The sequence below is a fragment of the Camponotus vicinus genome, unplaced genomic scaffold (genome assembly GCF_025532165.1).
Source record: "Camponotus vicinus isolate PSW18456_S1 unplaced genomic scaffold, iyCamVici1.0 SCAF_13, whole genome shotgun sequence".
In the NCBI taxonomy this organism is placed as follows: Eukaryota; Metazoa; Arthropoda; class Insecta; order Hymenoptera; family Formicidae; genus Camponotus; species Camponotus vicinus.
In genome coordinates this window covers 706287-733582 of record NW_028141949.1, presented here as the reverse complement: position 1 = coordinate 733582, position 27296 = coordinate 706287, and the positions used below count along the sequence as shown (strand labels likewise).

The 27296-nt window shown below is 31.5% G+C and overlaps 1 protein-coding gene and 1 long non-coding RNA gene across 4 annotated transcripts in view; one reads left to right on the top strand and one right to left on the bottom strand.

The window, feature by feature from the left end:
* The window catches only part of LOC145964175 (uncharacterized), a 112106-nt gene extending 88763 nt beyond the window's left edge, over nucleotides 1-23343 (bottom strand). For both annotated transcript variants that reach the window (XR_014436358.1, XR_014436357.1), the window contains exons 1-2: nucleotides 23132-23343; nucleotides 22529-22703 (exon numbers count right to left, since the gene is read on the bottom strand). This is a non-coding gene — a long non-coding RNA (uncharacterized LOC145964175). The remainder of the gene's footprint in view (nucleotides 1-22528; nucleotides 22704-23131) is intronic.
* Nucleotides 23344-23433: 90 nt separating this feature from the next.
* Nucleotides 23434-27296, top strand: part of Timeout (circadian regulator timeout) — a 98756-nt gene continuing 94893 nt past the window's right edge. Inside the window, exons 1-7 of one of the 2 annotated variants that reach the window (XM_083087600.1) lie at nucleotides 23434-23772; nucleotides 24022-24247; nucleotides 24335-24488; nucleotides 24586-24766; nucleotides 24891-25022; nucleotides 25121-25216; nucleotides 25356-25519. In XM_083087600.1, coding sequence (XP_082943726.1) covers nucleotides 24154-24247; nucleotides 24335-24488; nucleotides 24586-24766; nucleotides 24891-25022; nucleotides 25121-25216; nucleotides 25356-25519 — 821 coding nt within the window. In that variant the 5' untranslated portion in view covers nucleotides 23434-23772; nucleotides 24022-24153. The remainder of the gene's footprint in view (nucleotides 23773-24021; nucleotides 24248-24334; nucleotides 24489-24585; nucleotides 24767-24890; nucleotides 25023-25120; nucleotides 25217-25355; nucleotides 25520-27296) is intronic. The other variant, XM_083087599.1, reaches the window with a different exon arrangement.

The following is a 27296-nucleotide window of genomic DNA, read 5'->3' as shown; positions in this document are numbered from 1 at the left end:
TCCGCTAGAAAAAATCTCGATATAATCTCAATCTCTCTCTTTATTATCAATTATTTACTTACTTCTCTTCAATGTTTTCCAACATTCAGAGACTCAATAAAAATGGACATCCGGATATAATGTATAGCATTACTCTTATTTCGAGGTCTATGGAACTTCCAATCGATGCTCGATATCAAGATTAAATAGAGTACCTATGATACCATTATTACTTCCGAAAAACTTTTATCATTAATTCGACTAGAAGACTTTAAAGAAAAACGCCGCTGTAATATCTGTCTTGTATTTGCCATCGTTCAAGTTTTTATTCTCACCGCAAAATAACTTTCGGACAATATGTTATGGTTGCAAATCTACTCTCAGTATTTTTATATCGCCAGTCACATTCGAACGAAAATTTTATTTTTATAAAAAATACTTTAAAACATATCGCTTTAACTCCAAAATAGGCTAGTTAGTTCGAGATATATAAGAAAAAGATATAGATAAAAGAAAAGCAAATCAAGTATAAACAAAAATAAATATACAAATTAATAAATCACTAGTAAAATTTTGTAAAAAAATTGACTTTAAAACGCATTTTTTTACAAATGGATATATGGGAAAATATATTACCGTAACCAGCAATAATACGCAGTGCGTTTATATCGTTTAATTTACACAACATTATGCAACGCACATGCAAACCGGGTTGTACCGAGTTTACAAAAATTATTACGTTATCCAGAACACTTGTATACACACTCCTAGAAATAACGATAATAATGGCGATGTCGCATATGTTTCGCTCGATTTAACTTTCGCGTTAATATATGCCACGGGCGATAACGTTTTACAGCAGACATTTGTTACATACATATTTCAATGATTTGCGCAAATGCGCGCGCTTCGATCCAAAAATTAAATAAAATGTATACATTGTACACATCGCTGTCACAATGGATTTATTCCCGCAAAATTATGCAAAACCATTAAGCAATGCGAAATTCTTGAAAAATTTTTCTGGCTACTTTTTACGTAAGCAAATTTAAAAACTGACATATCTCTCAATATGATACGCACATCGCAACGGTCTCATCTCTCATTTGCCTCCGACATCGAGTAGTTTCAGCCTCCACCTGACGGGATCGTTTGAAATTCTACGGGAAAATATATTGTAGCTAGATAAAATATATTACACTTGTGTGAGATATTATGCTCGTATTACTTGGCAAAATAGGAAACGGTGCAACGGTGATAAACTGCGTACTTATACGTAATTCGAATGAGATAGACAGGTTTTTTTCGGTTTTTAGATCGATTCATGCCGATGATTTATAACGACAGCGCATTGCTTATACGCCGCAAACTTTTACACGTTGACGGAATTCATAACTCAGGTGTTACAAGAAATTTAGCTTCGATGTACGAAGGTCATATATGCGGTATATGTGGAACGGCAGTTTGGATTTTGCTGAATCACGATTCCATGAATTATTGACGATAGCTGAACTGGAAATTGATTTTCTGATGTTAGCAGCGGTATCGTATTCGAGCCAAACATTTTTTATTTCCGTTATGTATTGAATGTTTTGTGTTGATGACACAGCTCGACCGTCCACGATATCCGGAAAAATTAATCTCTTTGCTGAAAAATCAATACCCTATACAATATTGCCGTCAATGAATAAGTATACGTATGAATGTAGAGAATGTAACAATTCCGGATATAGATGGATATACGGTATATTCTCTCTCTCTCTCTCTCTCTCTCTCTCTCTCTCTCTCTCTCTCTCTTTTTCTCTTCCGAAAATATAAAAACAATTTTTATAAACATAAAAAGTAATTCTAAAAAATAAACTGCTAGATTTTGTAGATACATTTTTAAATCATCTTAAAAAGTCAATATTTCTCTTTTCTTTATTTATATTTATCAATATTCAATCGAATTTTTGTTTCGTTAAAGTAAAACGAAATTGGTAAATAAAATGAGAAAATTCTTTATTAAAAATTAATATATAAGTTTTTATCCGTATTTTGTTTGATATTAGTTTTGTTTGAAAATCGCATTGTACGGGACTATGCGGACCATCGAGGAAAATAGCGATAAACGATATCGAGCGCAGAGAACAGACATTTAAGGCCATAGCAACAAATACTACTTTAGAAAGAAATAGAGAAATCGAGAAACACTTAAGTGGTCGTTAGGTTTGATCGCAAAGATCGACGAAATTACGCTTGTCACAAAAACGAATCATCATTTCATTGAAGTGTTCAATAGACACAGATTTACATGAAAAATAAAAAAAGTGCATTTTATATACATATAAAAAAAGAAAGTTACGTAGTTTATTAAATAAAATTATATATTACTTGTATTTATATTTTAATTAAATAAAAAAATTAAAAATAATAAGCAATAAATAATAATAATAAGCAATAAATAAATATTAAAATTTATACTATTTATTTTTTTCTTAAATAAAAAAATTATCGGAAAAAATGAAAGAACTTAAAATATTTTTTAAAAATATATCTGTAAGTTTTTATATGTATATTAAATAAATTGTTTCTACGTGTTAAATAAAAAAAATTAGTGCAATTGAAACTTACTTTGAGTACGATAAAATTGTAATCTCAGCAAAGATAACAAATATATCAGGATAGCGTAAATAATTGGATATTGAGTGCGTTGACGCATGCAAAAATCGATAATCGTTCGTATTGCCGTTAAACAAAAACAAATCGACCGAATATACAGTACTTGAAATGGTAGAAATAAATTCTTGACTCGCATGAGTAGAATTTAATGGAAGAACGAGATGGCTTATCGCTCGGATGGCTCGATACCGTTAACTGTCCAAAAAACATTGCTGTTTCCTGATTTTATTATCCTGTCATTTCTACCTGAATTCCCGTATATTGTTGTATACAAAAAAAGATGAATAAATACATTTTAATTTTCATTCACATACACTTCGCAAAAAATAACACAATAATTCCATTATTAACTTAACAGTAAATGCAATACCTATGTATCGATAATCGATAGCGATGCTTTATAACTTAAAATTTTATACGCTCCTCATAATGTATGCTTGTAGATTAATTTACAATTTCTGCCTTGTATGCCCTTTTATTGTAAATAATAAAAAATGTAAAGCAATTTCGAACGCAATCATCTAATTCTGCAAAATGCAATAAAACGAGACAATAGTACATAGTGTGAAAATTACACACATACACTCGATATTAATTAATATTAAAATCTCTATTAATACGCACAGAATATTTTTAATGCAGTCTGAATTTTTACAAACTTGTGTTGAGTTTTGCTGGATGATGATAAATTGCTTAGTTTAAATTGTATATAGTTGCAAATAATAAGATAATTGTTTAAAACGCTATCTGTAATACTTGCATATCTTTTGGGATAAATATAAATCGAGTAGATTAAGATATATGTAGAAATATGTAAGGTGAAAAGAAATATTGCTCCACATAAAAAATGTAATTTATTTTTTCAACATAAAATGTCATGAAACGTCACTAGACGTTAATTCAGTTTCATATTGATAAAAATTCATTTCAAATTTTACAAGGACTAACGTTATGCATTTATTTTCCGTCAATTTTAAAACGCTTCATAAGAAGCCAGCAAATTTAAAGTTTATTTATAAGTTAGCTAGAGAGATAACTTTACGAAAAGTTGCGTATCCCGAGATTTGCCGAGATTACGTATTATAGGTACTTGACGCATTCTTCGGTTTGATGCATACTTGATATAGAGCTTTTGGCTACGTTTATCCGTACGTCTTGTGATTTATCGATACTCTACTTTTACGGTATTACCGAGCAACTTGGGAAGAAATGATTTCCGCTCAAAGTATTGGATTACATAAATATTGATTTTAATATGAAAGGCACCTAAGCAGAGTGCACGATTCGCCTATGGATGCATTACGGCGTTCAGCGTCAGTCAAGAACGCCACCTTTTCTACTGGGAAATAGAATTTTCACTCTTGCCTGTAGAAGCCGCGCAGTTTATAGTTTCATGACGGAGATAAACGAGAAAAGTCGATACGACACCGACGAAACTTGACGGCTGGGATGTATTAATTGCTCTGGGGAAGGCTATGAACAACAAGAGATAAAAGGATCCACGGAGGATTCTTTATAGAGAAAGAATCAGGACAATCATAACGTTCCAAAGAGTCCCCAAATTTATCGACAGATATTGTACAGACAGGATAATTGTGACATCATAGCTAAGCGTGTCTCCAAGAGTGTTTTATGATTATTTTTTATAAAAAAATTTTGAAATAAAAATTCATAATTAATAGTGTTAAATTACGTAATGAATTAACGAAATAGTTATATATAAAGTGGAAAAAGAAAGAGAAAAGAAAAGATAATTGTAAAATATTATATAATTTTTTCTTCAAACATATTATTTTAAACGGTTGGAAAATTACTCCAATAAAATTGAACACCCAATTTTGATAAAACTTGGATATTCATTTTGCGTCTACGAGATTGTTACTTTTTTTTCGATATCAATAAAATTTCATACGAGAATGATAAGATTTTTCGATAATTTTTCCTTGTCCGTATCTTTAGAAAGTCATCGTCAGAGGATTCGAAATTGGAACGGTATAGTAGAGATCGTCTGGTCGTAAAAGCTACGGGAATCGAATCGAGAGGCGCTTTACGAAGCTGACTGCTATCAGATTCGCTAACTTTTACGACCAGTCCACGCTACTGGTAAACGGAGATGTCGACGTATTCGTATTTCCCAAGTCGACGAGACGCGATTTTGCGAATTTTCCGGAACACTGAGAGCATGCCAAATGTTTAACGACCGCAAGACAGTGGTCAAAAGCTAATTAATGTCGGATATTAATTATATGAAGGTACGGCGCATTTATGTTTTCCTCTCTGTATTTCTCTATGTATATGAAGCTATCTTACCATGAATATACATACATCTGTCCATGTATATATCCACCACTCTTTTTCTTTTTAAAATTATTTTTTCTCTAATTTTATTCTCTCTAATTTCTATAATAATAACACCGTCGCAGACAGATTGAGATTTTACGTGTTACTGAGAACAACAATTTCGTAGCGTTTTAAAATTTTGTTGAAAATTCAACGACATATAAAGAATAGAAAGGCAGAAATAGAGTAAAAACGGTGGAAAACGAAGGCGCGGTACTTCGCGGGAAATGATGAGAATGCTCATGGAAGCGGCGAAAATTTTTCGTCGCGCGAGATTATTATATGTATAGGTTTGTGAAGAGAGAGAGAGAGAGAGAGAGAGAGAGAGAAAAAGAGAGAGAAAGAGAGTGAGAGATGAAAGGCGGAACCGGAGCAGGGATTTTATGCGCCGCGTTCGAGGATAAGATTTATCTCTACGAAACTTGTGGCGGACGGCCTCGTGGCTCGCATGCGATTCGAGGGAATATCGTTGCCGCGTTGAACGCGCCGCTTTTAATTAAATTGTATATTCGTGCGAGCGTCGACGAATAAATTCCCTGCAACTGACGCATGATCGTTACCAGGAAGAATTGTTCCAGAGCACGCCGACGTCTTGGCGAACAATTTGCGCGTATCCCGCGCCGTCTCTGGAGAAGCGAGCCTCGTCGGATTCTTTTGTGGCGCGCGACGCTCAATGGGGTTTAAGAGGCAGTGGGAAAGGGTCGGTAATGAATTTTTAATTGGTCGCCCGTTCTCTTCGATCCACGCAAAAGTATGAATTGTCCGAATCGTCTTAATTGCTAATTTATACCGTACTTGAGATGCTAGTTGAATTCTGACGTGATTTCGCGCAACTTCGGCCGCTTTTTTTATATTCCGAACAGCGCTTTGCTCACTCGACGATATTTCTCACGGCGGATAGCAATTTTCACTGGCGTTGATATTGATTTCCGCAAAATTATGATTTCTCGGTATAAGTACACTGGCTTTAATAACGACGCGCTCGGTTGAATTGCGGTACGGCGAACACCTCGGTAATAATACAATAATAGTGTATCAGCGTTAAGAAGGATATTTATATGCGATACTTTTATGTTAGCCGGTTTTTACGCGATAGATTAAAAGATACGCATAGTACCTGTTGAAATATGCAATTTTATTTAAATTGGAATATATTATAATATATATTAATTAATTCGTGTTACACCCAGCTGTTCTTCGCTGCGCCTCAAAACTTGGCTACGTATTAATGTCACTTACGGCTAACGCTGCCTGTTCTCGTCTAATTATGTCACATTCAGCACTATGTAAAGTCTGTTCTTAATTAGCATTAATTAAGGGCAATCGCGCTGACGTGACACAAATTATTTACTTCTTATATACGTGCCACAAAATTGGATTAAGATATTTATAATGTATCACGACACACACTTTCTCTGTCAAGTTATTTTATAACGTTAGTACAAGTTTACTTAATGTTCTTTCCGAAAGAGTGACGGAGACGAGAAAGTACTTTTACGATATACATGAAAAGAAAAAAAAAAGTTTTTATAGAAGGTATAAACTCTTATGGTAAAAGAAAATTAAATAAAAATTCATAGATATTTTTTTCACTATTTTGAATAAATTAAGAATATATCATATTCTTTAATAAGCCTTACAATATAAAAATAATTCACAATTACTTTGTTAATTTCGCTAATGACTCGACATAATAATTATTCTGTAAGCTAGTAACCAGCCACATTTGTGATAATATCACAATCAGCACATATCAGAACCGCGAATCTCTTAAGTGTCATAAGCTTACCCAAATGCCATCATATCCATTATTGGCTTAGTATTGCTTAAACGATGCTGCGGATTAGATAGTCATATTCTCATGTGTGTATGAATGTTAGTCTCGATGTAGATACAGAACATAAAGGTCTGTGTCGCACGGATTCAAATAAGAAATCTGTCTTTAACATTTTATACGATCTGCACAAGTTATCCTACAAATTATCGCTACGCCCTATTTACTTTGTAAATCGCCGATTAAAATAATTTATGCTCTAATAATAAAGTAATGGGAGATATGCATCGCTTGAGAAAAGGTCACGACTTTAATCCGGTAATTTTTCTCTCCTCTAATGCCCATCGTAACGAGCGAAAGGAGGGGTGATTATCTGGCGAGAGGGCTATTTTGCGAATAGATAGCTAGCATTCCCTCGGGCTACCATAGAACGCCCGCACGTACGCAATCTGCAGTGCGTTAATACGCGCGTTATTGTCTTCGTGTATATGTATACAAGACCGACGTATACATACATCGTCATGAGCGTAAGTGCTAAAGCAGGATTTCCCAACTTATAATTTGTCCGATTATCGTAAACGGATTGAGATAACGTCAAGCGATAGTACATTTAAATGAATGTTAAAAATAAACAGTAGTACATTTGCAATTTAAGCAAAGTGTTGGTGACTGTGATGGCTCGTTTTATTAAGACAATCTCTTACAATTAGATTTTTCATCAAGTTTCTCAAATAAGAAATTTTTTACATAATCAATGTTTTGTAATTGTTAGCGAATATGATAATCTTTCCATTTTTATTCGAGTGTAGGAATCAATTTTTATACAATCTCGTATAAACACTCGTTAAGCATTTTGCATTCAACTTTTTAAACTTTTGGATTTTAATTCGAAATATGTTTCGATTAAAATATGACTTGAAAATATTTAACTGCATGTATTTAACTGCACTCGAAACGATCCGGATTATATGAATCGTAAACGCTATTACATCGTTAAATTAAAGTACTCAATTTCTACTCCACATGTCAGAAACATCATTAAATTGATATATGAAAATAGTTTTGACAAAAGTTATTTAAATTTGAAAGAGAAGTGATTATCTTGAATTAAAATTGACTTGCATAGTTCTTTAAAAATTAAAATTTGAAATTTATGTAAAAAAAATTAAAATGCATCGCTAACAATTAAAAGATAAATAATTGATTTCTTTTAAAAAAGATACGGAATATTCTGAAAAGATAATATAAATTATTTGGTCTTTAAAATAATGTTAAAAACTTGTATGGAGAGTAATATAATACATTAATCTTAAATATATTAATATACGCGGACGATATAATATTATACAATAATTATATCTAATAATATACGACTTTAATTACATTATTATTAAATAACGCGTAGCTAACGCTTCCAAATAATGTATTTTTAACACGATTAAGTACTCAGTGCCAATCAAATTAAAGTACCATAAGCGTATAAAATAGTAAAATGAAAAGAATTGAGGATTCCTGCGATAAAGGAATGGCCAACGACCAGCGTTTGTTGCCGTTTGTGTCCTCTCTATACAATCGTATTCTCGATCACTCATATCTCACTCATACAATGATCACGCCGAGCAGATCCTACTAATTAACAGTCGCTATTAGCCGACCTGGTCAATTATACCTGAATTATTCTGGCGATGATGCCGCGTTGATGATGGCTGTAACTGGCCACTGATCACGGTACGTACAGACATACAACATGACAAATCGCCACGTCCCAACGTTTGTCGTATGATGTCTCCGAGCGTAGCTAGGTACCTAGAGCGGCAGTTAACGGACGGACGAACATGCATCCTCGATTTTGCGTCGTGTGGCGTGTTGATTTTGGCGCAGGGAGAAGCGGCGAGTTAATAATGACGGCGCGGTTTAGTAGCGAAGTAGATTTGCCCTGTGTATTATCATAATGATCAACGAACGGAATGCGATATAGGATGAGAAATCCGGAAACGAATATGACAGATCTGGTATCTTTGATTTCACCGTTTATCAATATCATGTAAAAAAAAAATAATCAGGCCATATCATTAATAAAACAAATTGCTGAAATGTATGAGAAAGTTATAAATAATAAATTATAAATGATTCAGAAAGAGGTGAATCGGTATTTAATGCTGATTGCATCGAAACAATAAGTCAATATTGATACCACAATTTAATGAAATTTCCCTCAAAATTATGACAATGATCAAAATGATAAATCATCCGCGCGGTTTATACGTTATAAATTTGAATCAGCTGTGGTATATATACTAGAGAAGCATCAATTTTCAATCTGACATATTCTCAAATGAATTTTAGCAAATAATATTGCATTATGTATAGGTAATGATATTATATAAACTGTAACTGTAAAATTATTGCACAGTACACCGATTTAGACTAAATTGATATTTATTAGAGTGATATGTAGATTTTGCCAATCAATCATTTATTGATTAAATCGAAATTGGCACGTAAGAAGCGCGGTAGTTGGAGCGCAAGGAAGAAACGACACTTTCTTCTTTTTTATTATTGGTTTACTTTAAAATTAAAATTACGGTAATAAAAAGCGAACCGGATCATTTTTTGATCCTTTCTCTCAGCGCGATGTTAACAATATATTACGAATTAAGACGCATTACATTATAAAAGTTTATTTCTCGACGCGCACGTGACGTTAAATTGCATCCTGCGAAGATCTAGCAAGCGCGCTGCTTCCAACAGTCCATCAAATATATTATATTTTGCTGTGCAAAGTTGTAGCAGATCTAACAAATCGAGTAAAAATAAATATCGAGATATATTACACGTGAATTCGCTTTTTTGTTTAAATTAATAGTTAGAAGCATGACTTACCAGATCCAGATCAGTTGACTTTGTTATCATTGAGTCAACTGAGTTTGTCCTCGGTTGAGTCTATGTTTACGTCCTAACGATCGAGGACTGCTTATACATTTCATCATCGAATCTCAAACCGGTATGACAGATACACAATGGCACACTCTTATTAATTAATAAAAGCGCGAAATCTGGTGAGTCATGCTTCTAACTATTAATTTAAACAAAAAAGCGAATTCACGTGTAATATATCTCGATATTTATTTTTATTCGATTTGTTAGATCTGCTGCGCACATTTATTTTCCACAGCAAAATTATAATATATTTGATAGATTGTTGGAAGCAGCGTGTTTTGCTAGATCCAACTACCGCGCTGAGGCTCTTACGTGCCAATTTTGATTTAATTTTCAATTATTTGAGCCAAAACCCCCAAATTATTAAATAAAATCATTTGATAAAGTGAATTAATATCTCGAAATATACAATTGTTTAAATATAAGATCTCTCATATTTAATAGAAATTTTCATTGAAAGAGCTATTGATTTTTATTCATTGCGCACGTTCGTTTATCTATTTGAAGAAACGAATTTTCTCTGGGAAATATTAGATACTGACAGAAATATATATGGACAAATATGATTAAAGATTAATCTGTGCGATGAGTTACTCGAGAGGGTAGCGAAAGATATTTATCTTAGCTCGGTCTCCCCTCGTAACTTTGACCTCTCGAGATCAACTCGTTGGTGCACGTTATCAGCGACGCGATACAAGCTTGTGGAGACTGGGAGATAAGAGTGAAAGTACCTTCGGGATTCTCTTCTCGAGTCTCAAAGAACTTGGCTTGGACAGGCTGGTATCTTGTTTTTGATTTTGTGATTTCCTGGAGAGTTTTTATGACTTTTATCGAGATAAGGGAAGGTTTTCGAATGCGATTACTTTTCATAATTAGTTTTATCTGATAAAACATGCTTTACATGCATGCGTTTTATATGAAATATCATGGACTTATAGGAAATGTTGTAGAAGATTATAGAAGCAAAAATCAATTTAGGCATTTTATACATTGCATTGCGTACTATATGATACATTATCATAACTTTACACATTCTTCTCTTATCATTTTCCTCTTATCATTATCATAACTTTACACATTCATCTCTTATCATTTTCCATAACAAATCGGGATAATAAATTATATAATTTTCTTTTCCACATAAATATGCGTATATTTAAAATATTTGACAACACTATTCAACATATTTCTAAAATTGGAGTGTTGGAGCAATAAAATAAAATATTTGAAAGGAAAGCGCGGTGAGCTATTATGATATCTAGCTATTCGTTTATGCGACATGAGATGTGTGTAATGTAAACGTGAAATACAGTTGCAAGAAAGCAAATGCCAGAGAGATGGATAGGAGAAAACGGATGAGAAAATATATGGATATATTGTAAAAGAGACGACGAGGGTGGGGGGGGGGGGGGAGAGTGTATATTATGTGAGAGCCATGACGGGCATCAGACAAGCTTTTCCGCAAGCTTGTATTATTCTTTACTCAACAGAAATTTTATGACTAAAAGCCCTAAATATCAGGTCACACAAATTGCATTCAGTGCTCGATAGGATTTAGCACGACGCGTATAGAGTATTGAGAGCGAGGATGACTCTCTCTCTCTCTCTCTCTCTCTTTCTCTGTATATCTTTTTTTCTTTCTCTTTCTTACGCGAATAAGACGAAAAATACATCTATCTTTCGTACTACGTACACTGCATTTTGTTGAATACCAGCAGAATTTTGTTTCGAATCCGGGATTGTACCGAGAATTTTGATACAAAAATTTCGTTAACGTATCCTCTGATTTCATAGATGAGAGAGCTTTCAGACAGAAAATTGGAATAACAAGAGTTACATGGAATTTTTATGTTAATTTTAAAAATGTATTTTCTAGAAGCAAAATCTTGTCTGTAAACAATATATATATTTATTTTATGTAACGTATATGACACATTTCGTAATTAACAATAGTAAATTACTAGTTAATTACTGTTGATGCACATCTTCCTTTGAAAACGAATGAATGCAAAATTATTTAATTTTGAATATCTACTATCATATTTAGCATATCAACTCTGCACTGTTGCATTTATTTCAACTCTGCACTGTTACATTTATTTTATAATTTAACGCGACATGATATGTACATCCTCGTTATAACAATATTATATATTCATTACTGACATTCCATTAAATAAAAATCTCACATTTCTTTAATAAAACAAAATATATTATATCTATAATTAAATTTTTTATTAAAAATGCAACGCGATCAAATGAAAAATTAAAAAAAGGAAATTTCTATTTTGGCCGATTCAAGTGCGATATTTTCGTTGATAGCGTGTCGAGTTTCGTATTGTACGATCAGATAATCTCTTCGAAAAGAACGTAAATCTCTCTACTTCATCAGTTCAGAAAAATACCAACTATAAGACCGTACATCAAAATGTCAGAAAATGGAGTAGGAATGATTCTATGAATTATTTTCAAAATAGAATGCGAAATGGAATAAGTTTTCACGTGATAATTTATGTGTGTGTTATATACAGAAAAGTTTATATTATTTAAATTCATTCAGTTTCATTGAATAATCTTTCATTGAAAAATCTAACAAGCTATCTTTTATAAGAATAATTTTTTTTATAAATGCAATTTATTTCGATATTATTTTTATAGTCTATACTCGCCAATATAAGTTATAAAGAGAAATAGTAATTTACATGTACAAATTTACACCAGAGTTAGATTTTAATCCAATTTTCACGGTGAATTCGGATGCAGACAGCATCATTGCGTGGAATTTCGGAGCTCCGCTTTACTATCATTGAATCATTCGATCCCCGTCAATCGCATATTAAATCAGTGTCCATCACTTTGGTGCATTTAGCGCGCGCAGCCGTTAATAGTCAGGCAATCTCTTGGTACGTGAACGGAACAATAAGTACGTCATGTCAACACGTGCCACAATTTCACACTACTTGTTAGCATTTAATTATTTTATCTCAAAAACCGCGGGTAATAACAAAAATTTTATAAAATTCTTTGTAAAATAGGAAAGATAATATATAGCATATACGTAATAAATGGCATTAAAAAGTAATAAAAAGTTAGAAAAATTTAGAAAAGTTTTTAGATAATAAATTTAAAAATTGCATAAAAAATTGCATAAAAATTATCACAAGAATACTAAAGTATTAATATTTTCCGCTAGAAAATTATATCGCATAGATAAATGCGTGAAATATCTTACTTCCAAATATAGTACGAGTACAATAGTGGTGCAGTTCAGATACGAGTTATGAAATATTTCGACCGGTAACGATTAATCGCGGCTTCAAGTCGCTCGTGCAGAAATAACCGTCTTATAACCACGAAATAATTTATCGTGTTCACTCACCGCTCGTTAATTTATTTCGCGTGACGGCAGAGAAAGCGCATCCTCCAAACTTCTATTACATTATGCTCGTATCAACGCGTTATAATTTTCATAGTGAAAAGATGTAAACAATAGCTCTTATTCTCGCGAACAATAGCGAATTAAAAGATTCTCCGTTTTTTTTCTTCTCCTTCTCTTCACCTCTCTTTCTTTCTGAATTTTTAAAAACTTTATTAATTATATCAAAATTCTAAAAATTATTAACATCATAAAGATATTCAATTTATTAATTTTTAAAAATTCTGAAAAATCAATATTGATATCAGAAAAAAATTAAATGTATAATAAATCAATATCATTGTTATTAAAAATTATGGTAAATAAAATTTTTTCAGTCTTTTTTAAAAATTAATTTCTGCTAATTCTTTAAAAATTAAATTTTACACTAAATTCCTTAATTGATATTTGCAATATATATATATATATATATATATATATATATATATATATCATTGTTATATTCAATAACAAATGTTGCACAGCAAATTATGCGGCAATGTAATTTCCAAGTTTAATTCAATATCTTTGATGTAATCAACATTCGGTCAGATTACATCGATAAAAGCAGTGATATATTGAATAAACAAGTGGTACAATTATTGATATATAGCATAATCGATATATAATTCTTTACACGATATATCTATATATATTGTGATTTATATATATAACTTTTTTCATATAATAATATTTCTTTTAAAAGTTTCGTTATACATTCAATAGAAAAATACTTTTCTCCAAGAATACTTTTGCATAAAAAAGATGTAATATTCTACAACAATCTTTACAATTTATGCTACTATTACGGAGAGACATGATAATTCTATGTATATTACATAAAACTAACAACTTTATTTTATTTAACAAAGCTAAAACAATTAATTAATTTACATTATTTTTAACATGAACTGTGAATAATAAGGTGCGCTCGAATTCTTTCTTTTCGTAAGAGTAACGAAGAATTATGAGAAATATTTTTTGCGGGATAGAGTAAGTTTTTATTGTCAGTAATCCGCGCTTCAAAATTTCTCAGAAAGTTTCTTGCAGAAAAGTAAGCTCGCAAATATAGTTTCGTTCTATATGTGTTACGACTTGCAGACAAATTTTCTTTGACTAAGAAAAATCGATTTTTTTAGTTAAAAGTGTATGTTTCTAATTTTCTCTTAAATAAAATCAGTGTATTATTATTGATAAGCAATGGTTTCAGTTATAAATACAGCACTGAAAATAAATTTCACTGAGAAGAATCAGTGAGTATTAGTTTCGGATAATAGTTTTAATCAGTAATATTTTAAAATGAATCTTATATTATAATATTATATATATGAAAGAAATTTATAGCAATTTTGCTAGAGAAATATCTGAATGGCCAAAAATCTTCATTTTTTTATGGATTTATCACAAAATAGAAAAACATAATATGTATATAATTTTAAGAATTCAAATAATAGTTATACAAAATCTTACTGTCATAATTAATGAAACATAAGATGGAGAAATAAAATGTGAATATTTTCATTGAGACTCATATCAGTAAAATATCCTCTGATGTTCAATGAAATCTTCTCATTTGCTTTAAACAATTATTATATGTTTGACAAAGTAATATTCTTTTATTAATCTATATATACGTTTATATTACATATTCAAACTTTATAATTTATTAAAAAATTGTCAATTGTCTATTTGTGTGAAAAATGCTAATTTTAGAATTTTTACTTGTCCCAAATTCAAACAATTTAATCATTTCAAAAGTAAAACTATTTCGCATAATATCTGTAACATTTGTTGCATAAATAAAAGGTAGCGACTGTAATTATGGAAGACACAAATTGTAATTTTTCATATTCATGAAGTTGTTAAGTAGAACACGTAACAATTATCAAATATAATTAAAATTAAAATTACATTTGATAATTCGATTGACTATTCATATTTATTGATACAAAAATCATTATCGCAATTGCAGTTGCTTATTGTAATTCCCTGGAGCGAGATAGTGCATGCACATATAAAAGACTAAGTAAGAAAGCGAGTCGCAATAAGAATGTAAAAATACATCTGCTTGAGTAAAAGAGAAAAAGAGAGAAAGAATTATTTTTATTTTATTTTTATCTAAACAGAGTTGCTTTAGAATTACAATAGCATGTAAACAACTGCTTAACGAGGGCTTGTATTATATGCGGACAACCTAATGGTGTCGACGTGAAAGTTTCTCAGGTTAGTAACGTTGTAATGTTTATTGCCACCGAGAGAAGTGCTATCTACAGTGGCAGAACACACATTCTACGAAGTAATAGTTTTCATTCCACTTATCCGATTGTTAATAAACGCGGCAGAAACCGAGGGTCTCTTAGAATTAAAAGAGAATTTTAACATTAATATTTTATTTTTATTTCTACACCATTAAAACAATTTTCAAGACAAATATTTTAAAGAATACAAAAAAATGTGCATTAAATTATCACAAAAGAAGAAAGAGATAAAGAGAGAGTCTCTATTGTATTATTTGTAAATCTTTTCGATTATTTGAGAGAAGAAGATAAAAAGAGCTCATGAATGTGTACGTTTACAGAATTAAAATGTGTTCCATTTTCCTTGATATTATTGAATACGATGATTTTCATCTAATAATGTGATATTGTATCATAATGAAATTGTTTCTAAAACATGGATTTCCGCTTTACTCTGTGACGTTTACCATGGTCGATACTATTGTAATATGGGTCTACTATGTCGAGCTCAACAGCCACTGTTATTGTAATACCTTGTATGCTACATCCTTCCCTCTAGCTCCCTTACCTTCCTCTCTCTAGAGTATTAGACATCGCCTGGGTGGTCTTACACGTTCAAGTCTGATACCAGCGACATGCCGTGCGCAAGTAGATTATACTTACACACCCGAAGGAGAGTACAAGTTTCGCAAACTTTAACCGACTGCGATTATAAATTGTCGTCCTGCTCTTCCGGCTGGCTACGTTCCACGAAAAAGGAGCCGTTTTATCGAGTTTCGAGATTCTAATTATTTATATACTCTGCATAAATAATAAATTGTCTTGCCAAGCATTGATTTCTTCTTATATATCTTTTACGTCAAACACGTTTTACGTAAATAAGATAAAATATCTTTAGTGGAGTTTGATAGCATAAAGTTTGCAATGCAAAAATAGATCATGCTACGCTAGTAAAGGTTCAATAGGCCATGATTGCGAATTATCGTCTTTTCAGAATTGGAGCACGAGCTTGGAAAAAGGTAAGTAGGCACATCCTACAAGTTAAGTTTGCCTGAGTGAAACCTTCAAAGGGATACAATTTATAATCACAGCGCGATATCGGGTAATAATAACGCTTCATTTAACGGTTATAAAGCGGTTCTAAGAATCCTTTTATCGTCTTCGATACAAGAATGATCTCAGGAATTTTTCTTTTCGAAGCACAATTCTCGATTAATCTTACGGATAAAATGGCATGTCGTTGATATACAGGATGTACTGATAGGTTTTGTAAGGTTTTACTTGTGACAAATTACACAATTGAGATCAGAATTTAAGGCCATCTATAAATTAAATACATTGGTATGAAATGGAGTGTATTTTTTAAGATGGAGTATATTTTTCATTTCCAGAGTATAGTTTAATAATTCAAGTTGTCCAATTTTATATAATGATGATTCGAGATTTATCTAAATTTATACGAACATTTCAATAATATGACTATCAAAATACTTTGAATCCTAACTTGTGACTTCGTAAAAAACTCCACGCACATATCACGTGGAAGTGATGCCGATATTATTTCCCCATCTCTCATTCGCGATATCGATATTGGCAGTATCGGATACTAGGCCTCTCTTCTTCCCTTTTCGAAAGAAATCCGATTTGCGGTGAAAGATATATAAAAGCACATACCTGATACGGCATCTGCAGATTTCGCAGGCTCGCTGTTTAACGAAACGTTCGCGTACCTAGCGAAAGTACGCGCATCGTTGAGCCGGATCAAAAGATGTCCTTAATACAATTACATCACGTTTGCACGCTATCATAATATTTGCGAACCATTCTTCCCACCGTCTCATTCCGTTCGATTTCGGTTTTACAAGACGCACAAATGTCGTCGCGACATGAGAGATCGGAGAGATTTGCGATCACGTAAGAAGCGAAGTCATCTGACGCGACGCTCGACACTAAGCCCGACAAGAAATTCAACGGTCTCGCAAAAACAGATTTCGAGAGAATTCGGGCATAGCTGCATCGTCAATAGGGGAAACCACCCGTTGCTATTCTCCTGTGCTGTGGCGCTCTCGTGCCAAATTAGCTTTCAGATCGAGCAATTAACATCATGCCAAGCATGATGTCTAAAAAATGAAAGATTGAGATTTATCAAACAAGTCTCTATATATTTTGCAGATTTCTGATATGTGTGATATAATGAGATTGTTGCTATAATTATTTCCTCGCGTAATGATTCTATATTATTGTGCTAAAAATAGACTCGTCCGCTCTAGTTGTATTTATCATTTTTGAGAAATAGCAATAAAGATCATGTTTTTAAGAAAAAAATAGAGTTCTCACCTCTAATAAAATCTTTAAATAAAATGAGTGCAAACTCAACAGTGGTGTAAATTTACTATGCAATAATATAATTGAAAATTGCGAAATCAAACGCGATGGACAAACGAATGGCTAATTCAATGGGGTAAGAACCCCTTTGCAATCGTCCATGCGTAATATTTGTTTATCGTGTTTTGCTTCCGTCTGGCTTGGATCTGTTTTCACCCTGATATGAGCAAGCATGGGGGAGAGTTGCAAATTCGTATAGAGGGTGCATTGCCACCCTCAAAGTATTCTCGATGATGGATCGCTCAAAACATTAATGAAAGGTTTCATCTGATATGTATATCTGCCTTCTGTTATAATTATGCATTTGAAAATTTTTGATTAATCGCACACATTGCAAGTTGTGAATAATTATATCTGTATGTACATGAACACTTGAAACATGTGTTTATAGTATATTTGAAAATCCGCTCACTTTATACTATAAATATCTCGCAGACATATATATATTTATATATAAATTACATGTGTACCTATTTCGATAATGCATATAAAGTATTGATTATCATAATAAATGAAGGTGTAGAAATAATATAACGTGTAATTCTATTTTATAAATATTACGTTCACACTGGCTTAATCAATGGATTATTTATCAATAAATGCGATAAATCATACTATCACAGAAAATAATTGGATTATGTTTAGATTATTATTTGAAAGATGCGCGAATATGTAATAATATATTATGAAATATTGAGATATTTGCACGATGAAAGTAATATCGTGTTTATATATCATAATCCCGTGTGAAAAATTTTGCGTTCTTTATAGAATTCATATTGTATCCCAACAATTTAAGTTTTAACAAACTCAGAACTATAGGGAGTGTTCTGTTCATAATATTCGTTCTTCTTTGCGACTGCTCGAGAGAAGCCTAGAGTTTCGAACGTAGTCGCGCGTTTGATGACGCTTGAATGCAAGTTTAATGTAGAATTCGCTAAGAGAGCGAACGCGCCGGTCATTCGCGGCGGTTGCAAGCCATTGAAAATCAGTCACCTCATTCAGTCGGGAACATCGTGACGAAACTCGAGGAAAATCAATAGAGCCGGCCGACTCCGACGAAATACAACGCCGAATGTGCGATGCAGACCACCGCGATATCGCGCGCGAGGATACAGATAGGTGCAATATAAATAAAAATGATTTTTCATGCGTATTATTGATGCCGATAACTCGAGATCGCAGGGAGAGATCGCATGATTTTTTAATAAACGTAAGCGCCACGAAACAGGATGGTCATGGAGATTTGTTTCTCCCGTGCACCTATCTGTATAAAAGTTCAAATATATGGCTTTGTGGTCGACTATTCCACACCGTGACAAGCCAGGTCAAATCGAATATCGAATATCTCTAACGATGAATCTCTAATATAAATACAGGAACTAAAGAACTAAAACCGTAACGTCAAAGTTAGACATCTAATAAAGTTAAAAAGTATTTATAGTACTAGAAGGAAAGAATGAGAAATAAATGGAAAACATTTTGTACGTGTAATTAATCTAAGTTTATCGCAAAACATTTCTGTAACATAAATTGGGAATCCTATATTATCGCGAGTTATGCAGAAACTATTCTTGTCACGTTTCTTGTTAAAGAGCAACAAGATATTGTCGTTATTGCAAATTGCTCTACCTTTAACGAGCGAAAATGATTATTGATAGATAGTTCTTCATATAAAGTAGAAAAATTAAATAATCAAGAGTTTAATTCCTATCGCTTAATTCTTTTTGTCTGTCACGATTTGATCCGCGTACGCGACCGCTTTTAAGCCGATTTCCGGATAAATCCCTTTAATTAAAAGTCTCATTAGTAATTGAAAATGTTAATTGAAGGTCTTATTACCGCAGTATAAGTATAGGGTAACGCTAAATCGATTGGCAGGCAAATAAACTTTTATATCATTTCCGAATTATTTACTAAGCTTAGTAGATACGGCTCTACTTTTTATTTCCCTCATTCTGGAATATCTTTTATATTGTTATGTCTAATAAATATTTTAATTAATAAATTATGCTTGACAATAATTTATTTGTTGAAAAATAGACATTTATATAAATATAAATATATTTAATATATATGTAATTGTGAAACGATCGAAAATTATTTGCCTATCAATTGATTTAATAAGACAATATTTTAAAAATTATAATAATTAAATATTTTAAACATTATTTTAAAATTTAACAGAAAATAATTATTTTCCGCATCAAGAGATTGTTGACATAGATGATCATTTTCATTAGAATTTGCGCAGTGATCTGTCGTACCAAGAACTGTTTTAAAGACACCAAATGTAACAAATTTTCAAGTTTGCATTTGCCAAGAAGTCGCGAAGAGTATCTGAGGTTGTAATTTATAGCGCGAAATGCGATCGCTTTATTTTGGCTTGATTAAATTTACCGCTTCCCCAACTCGTCTCTAGACAGTTATGTTTACGCATGAAGGAACTTACAAAACTTAACTGAATTAACTAGTTAACAAGTAAATTATGCACACGACATGTACTTTTCACGAGTTGGACTGACTTGTAATTTTTTATATCAAAATAGAAAAACGCGTGGAATTTCAAATTGAAAGCAAAGTTATGAACCGTTATGAAAGGCAGAGATATCTAATTAATTTTGTATTAATCTTTGCCAGTATATAAGTATATAAATAATGAGATCCGTGAGATAACAAGCTGTACATATTTTATCCTAAAGCAAGCAGCTAAAGACATTTTTTATTGTGAAAAAATTGCGAATGTGATATTCTGTTGAAAAAGATTGAGATATTTTATTACTATCATTGTTTCCTTTCACATTTCAATCAGAATATTGATGTTATTTGGAAAAGAATATCTGAATTAAAATATATTATATAAAAAATGGTGCAAAGTAAAGAAAATAAAATTTTTCCAACTATTAAATAGAAAATATACTCATTTCATATTAACAAATACATCATGTACTCCGCACACGCACGTGATCGCAAAAAATGCGATTTATTTTGCGAATTTATTTATTTAATTATTATAGCCATGTTGCCACTATGTTTTATAATACAGGCAGTAATATAAATCATCAACAATTGCCAGCATCAGTCCATGACGAATTATTACTGGTACGCGGTTATATCTAAAAAACAAGTCCTCTCTTTGTGATATTTTTGCGTGATACGTATTTTTTTTTTATAAAAAATCCAGAATAATTTTCTGAAAAATATTCGTAGAAGGGAAATTGTATATCCTGGTATGGCTGTGCGTAAACAATAGTAAAAAAGCATGTTTAAAATTGAATTTGAGAAGATTGAGAGAATTGAATTTTCTAAATTAATTAGTTATTTATTGTTAATTTATATAATTTTTAATATTATTTTATTATAAATTTACCTTGAATAATATTAATTTAATATTTATTTTTATAGATTTTGAACAATATAAATTGTAAATTTATGAATTTTAAATTTAAGAGAAAAGTACTATAGAAATTTTCAGAAATATACAAATCTTTGATAAAAAACAATAATTTTGAAATCTCTTCAAGTGTTATTTCGATATGCATATAATAAATTCGGATCATATAATCAAGACATCGATAATCCAATATCTGTTGTTTCTTTAATACGAATTCATTCGTATCTAGATGAAATAACAATTGTGTTTTCAAACAATACGTCAGATAAACAATAATAAACTCGTTTTTATTCATATACTGCGCTGTTATTGCTTATTAGTATGTCATATAAAACCGGTTCTTCTTATTATCGTGTAACGATAAATACGTATATAAATAAATAAATAAATAAGTAAATAAATAAAAATATACACACGCGCGCGTTTGACCAGTAATTTTTGACTTTATTAAATATTAATATACTTCATCCAATATATTAAGAAATCAAACGGGTTTGCAACTAAACATTATTGTTTACACAGTTATAAAATATATCATTTGCTCCCGATTATTAAATTTAAAAAACCAATTACATTTGTAAAATCACATGTATTTTATGAAATTATATTATATTATAGTTATTTTCTTTTTGTTTCAATCCATTTTATTAAATTTTGGGCATTATCTTTTCTCTAATATTATCGCAATTCAATTCTCTCAATTTAATTAATTTTATCATGTAACGATTATTTTTGCAAATAATATGAATAAGTTCATACGCATTAATATTGCGTACACGCGAGTAATATTTAAATGATTCCACACATTTCGATTTTTTTTTTAGTTTTTTTACGCAATGTATTTTCATTATGTCATGTACATTTGTACAATATTTATATCATTTTTTGTACTAACCCTTTTATAATATATATCATATTCGAATTAAATATTCCTTTTGATATTTTCATTAAATGAGCCTGATGTGCATACTGTGTTGCGCGCAGGGAAAAAAATATCAGATCACGCATTTTATGTCGAATCGCGCCAATCGATTCGAAAAGAGCAACCGACTGTATTCGGGCAATTTTCCGGGCGTTCACAGCGCGAAAACCGCCGGGCGTGCACGTCACAAAGCGCAAAATGTATAGAGCGTGCGCTGTCATGGAACGATACTGACGAAATAAGCGGACAGGTGCGGACGACTGGCCGATAACCCGATGACCCAGATACCTTCGATGATATTGATTAGGCCATTGAATGTCTGTGCAACCGCAAACGTCAAACGCGTCAGCACCTCGTACATCTTCCCCTCCGATCCTCCCCCGCCCCCGGCCCCGACTTGACTGTCGTCCGACCCTTTGTCCTTCGCTCTCTCTGCCATTACTTGATCTTGTATCCTTCGCACTTACCCGATTTCGCTTACCTGCCACACGCGATGTTCTTTCCCGTTACCCTCCACGACGAAATTGGATTTATGGCTTTATTTTCCTCCTTTGTGGACAACATTTATCGGCAGATTGCACGCCGAAAAAGCGCTGCTCCGTTATTACGACGAAATAATGGAGTCCATAGTCCCCTTCGTGTCGTAAACGAGAAACCTTAACACATATATACGATATTTTATAATAGATATTTTGATATTTTCTGCGAAAAAAAGCTTGTGGTTTTGAAAATTAAAATTTAAAATGATCTCTATTAAAATATCGATGTTATATATTGGTAATTATTAAAGCATTGTTAAGCAGAACCTACTTTGAAAATCAATTAAAAAATGATTATATATATAAAGAACGAGAGAGAAAGATATATATATATATATATATATATATATATATATATATATATATATATATATCTTTCTCTCGTTCTTTATTTACATACTTGTAAAGAACAAAGACAAGTTTGTAAACAAGACTACAGAACGCAAAATCTATAATATCTCGACATTTTTGTTAAAAATCGTTACAATTTTGCGACAAGAATTCTTTCGCGCGTTAAATGCGCCATGTTTAACAATTATACGTACCAACACTGATGCGTCACACATATATTTCCTGCGCTTTCGTTTTTGCTCCTCTTTCGTCGCTCACTCCGATTGTACGCGATACATATTTCATTTCACGCACGTAATGCGATCGAGACTGACGAGAATAGACACACTAAACAATTAAATAAACGATAATTTACCTCTAACGTTCCGTGCCGTTCGACGTATCTGCGTACATGTAAAAGCCGCCACGACCGATTCGTCCGAAGTGAGGCGGAAAGGCCCGAACGCGACCGACCAATGACGATGACGCATGGCGGCAAGGTCAGATCGCTACGCGCGCTCTTTCTTTACCTGTTGCGTTTGACAACACGCGCGTGTGTATGATTGTTTCGGTTCGTTCCGAGAAACGGCAAAAGTGACAATTTAACGCGGGCTATTACGCATTGTTTGCATAAGCGTTTCAAGAGTGTCGAGAGTGTATTTCGGTGTTTAAAGTGTGCGAAGTGGTTATTTTACGTACGCGTAATTATCACTCGTGCATAATATAACCTAAAATTCAACCTAGAGAGTGAAGTTGACGCCGGCGCGGAAAATATTTATAATTACGAAGTATGGCGGTACTGATTGCATAGTCGTCGTTAAACTGATATTATTATCGTCGTTAAATCGTCTTTTCGGTGAGTATTTTCAGAATAGAAATTATCTAACGTGTGTACGTCTAAATATCTAAATAAGGCTTGATTAAGATTAATGTTTTCTGTTAAGATTAGATCCTTATAACAGTTAAATCTTTAAAAATTGATGAATGACAATTTTTGTGTCTGTTTTCATGATGCACATTTTATAAGAATGAATAGTTATTAGGATGTTTTTGTGATTAGATTTATTTATTTTGCATATTTATTTGATCTTATTATTTTTGACAGCGGATAATTATGCACATGCACATAAATTATGCACATTGTTACTTACTATGATAAATGTGCATATAAAAACTATCAACAGTTTGGAACATAAATACTCCATATTGAAGATTTTGCAAAATTTATTATTTAAATATGACAGATTATCTTTCTGCTGAGCTTACAGCCACTTGCGCTGTACTTGGATACTTTGATGGAACTGATTACCACTTAGATAAAAACTGCTTAGGTAAAAATATCTAATTTATACATATATATTTTTAAAGTAACATAATTGAGAAAAATAATTAATTAAATATAATTAATTTATTGATAGATGTAATAAAAGATCTTATCAGATATCTCAGAAGAGATGATGATACGCATACTATAAGACGCTTTCTTGGTCAAACAAAATTACTTCAAACAGATCTTGTAAAGATTCTTATACATCATATTAAAAATACTGAACTTTGGGATGTTTTATTACGGTATGTAATATTAATTATTAGCTGAGAAACATATTGTGTATGAAAAAAATTATTCAACATTTCTTTTAAAATTTATTGTTTTTTTTCCATGTAACAGATTACTTATTAATTTAACAAGTTCTGCATTTGTAATTTATAATGAGCAGATACCAACCGAGAAAACAACGTATAGTTTGTACCAACAAATAAATTCACATTTACAAGACTATAAGGCAGCATTAACTGATGACAATGTATGGTTAACAATAGCTGGTCGATTGGGAGGATTACTTAAGATTGTAAGTGGTAAAAATCTTTATGTTGTCTGATCAGTGTGCATATGTATATGTATCAATATATATATGGCGTATGTTATCTTATAGAGAATGTGTGTTATCCCATAGAATAATTTTTACTTTATAGGATAGTACAGAAAGGGAAGAGGAAAATGAATTAACAATTGAAAGAATACTTATTTTTATTAGAAATGTATTGCAAGTGCCACCTAATGATAATGATAAAAGAGGTGATAATGATGCTACTGTTCACGATGAGGTGCAAATTGCTATATTAAAATAAATTTTTTGTATATTTTGAAACACATAGTATATTGAATATTATTTCATGTTACAATAAAGAATTTTTCTTTTTAGATATTGTTTGCGTTTCATGCGTCAGGAATAGTGGATATACTGTTGTTTATTGTCAGTAATAATAAGGAACAGCAATATCACATGCAAATTTTAGAGGTATATAAAAATATACATCACATTTTATTTTCTTTTTATTTTTATATTTGAGAATAATTATGGGAACAATACTGTGTGTTACTTATAACAATTTATTATTTGTAAATAAAAAATGATATTTTTATATATATTTTTTTAGATTATATCTTTGATGTTACGTGAGCAAAATGCAAGCCAATTGGCTGCATCTGGTTTGCAACGCAATACTGCTGAAAAAGAAAACGATGAGGCTAAACTTGTAGCCTTACGCAAAAAGGAATTGCACGAAAAGATGGACAAAGTAAAAAAATATGCCGGATCTAGGTGAGTTTATACCATACATTAAATAATTATTACGTTATTTGATTAATAAAGTTATATTAATAAAATAATAAGAAATATTAATAAAAAATCACGAGATTATGAGAGAGAGAGATCTGTTGTGCAAGTTAAAAAGGAAAGAACCATTGTATATCTAAATTAAATATTTTTAAATTTTTAAGAAATTTAAAAATATCTAGGGTATAAAGCGGAGGGCGAAGGCATTTTTCTAAGTAATATAATTGTTTAAAATAAATGCACAAGAAAAGGAAATATAAAATTTACTTGAATAATTGAAAAGATTTATCTTGATTGAATTGCTTTCAAAATTTAAAACAACTTTTTAAATATGCACTCTGTTCATGGATATTTTATTCGATATCAGTGCACGCGGAAAATGCTGTATAGAGTAAGAGCTTCATTTATACAGGTTTATTTGTACGTTAGCTATGTTATTCAGTTTTATGAAACACGGGAAATGTACTTTCGCAAATAGCTACCACATAATTATCCTTTTAATGAGCGGCTACAGCTAAAAGCACGCGATCGTAAAAATAGAATAACTAAAAAGCGCCGATTGCTACTTGACGAACGCCTTTGCGGATTTTCGTGACGACGCGGCGATGCGATACGCGTATAATGAATATGACCTAGTTTTTAAAACAGGACTACCCGAAGCATGAATAGAAGCTTTTATCCACTTGTTGGAGAGAAGCGAGCCATATTCTTGTAACGAGCGCGCGTTCCAGAAGCCCGTGGATGCGCGCATCTCTCCCGTCTTTGCGAAAGGCTTTTTACGAGTTGAAAGGGACTGGAAGTCTCGATGAAAAGATCCCTTCGCCTTCCTCATGTTTTCTATCGATCGATGGAAAGATAATTTGATCGGAAAACGATAAAGCAGCGCCTAGCTGTGTCACGAACACAGATCTCCTTTTGATAGCAACAAGTAAATATAGTAACGAAATTGGATGGCTGTGTCATATACGCATTTATCGTAATACAATGATATATATATAATTTTAGCTTTTAAAATATTTTCTACATTATATTTTTTTATATAAAATTTTTATTTTATTTATAATAAAATAAAATATTTATTTTATTAATTATATATTTCAGATAATTATTATATATATCTAATTTATTATTTCTCTAATTTATGAGAAATTATTTTTATAAAAAATATTTTATTTGAAAAAATTGTTTTCGAAATTACAGCTTTACAACATTACTTTTCTAAATAGAAATTAAAGAATTTAATTAATAGAAATTATAAATTATCATTTTAATTTTTTTTATAATGAAAAGTGTTCGTCTTCAACAAACTTTTCGGAAAGTTAACTGCTTATTTAAAAATATTTGAAGGAAAGTGATGGATCAAGAAACTTGATTCCAGCACTTTCCTTCAAATATTTTTAAGCAAAAAAAAGTAAGAAAAAATTGAAGGGAGTGTGCGTCTTCGTCATTTAAGAAACTATCTGTTCTTGACAGCTGCCTTTTATTCCATTGATTGGATTTTCGGGAGTCATGGTTGAAATTGAATTTGAATGATCTGCTCCTTTTTCTAGTAGCCATTAGAGGGAACATATTATTTTCCCTTTTCAACTTGTGCATATGTAAAAACCGAACGAAAAAGAGACGCGAAATCGAAACAAATTTAATTTTTCATATTATAGACTTTTCCCGATATTTTGTATATTCTAAGATATATATATATGCATTAAAAAAAATACTTTTGTTTGAAGAATAGATTTAATCTCTGAAAGTATGTTTTTATTCA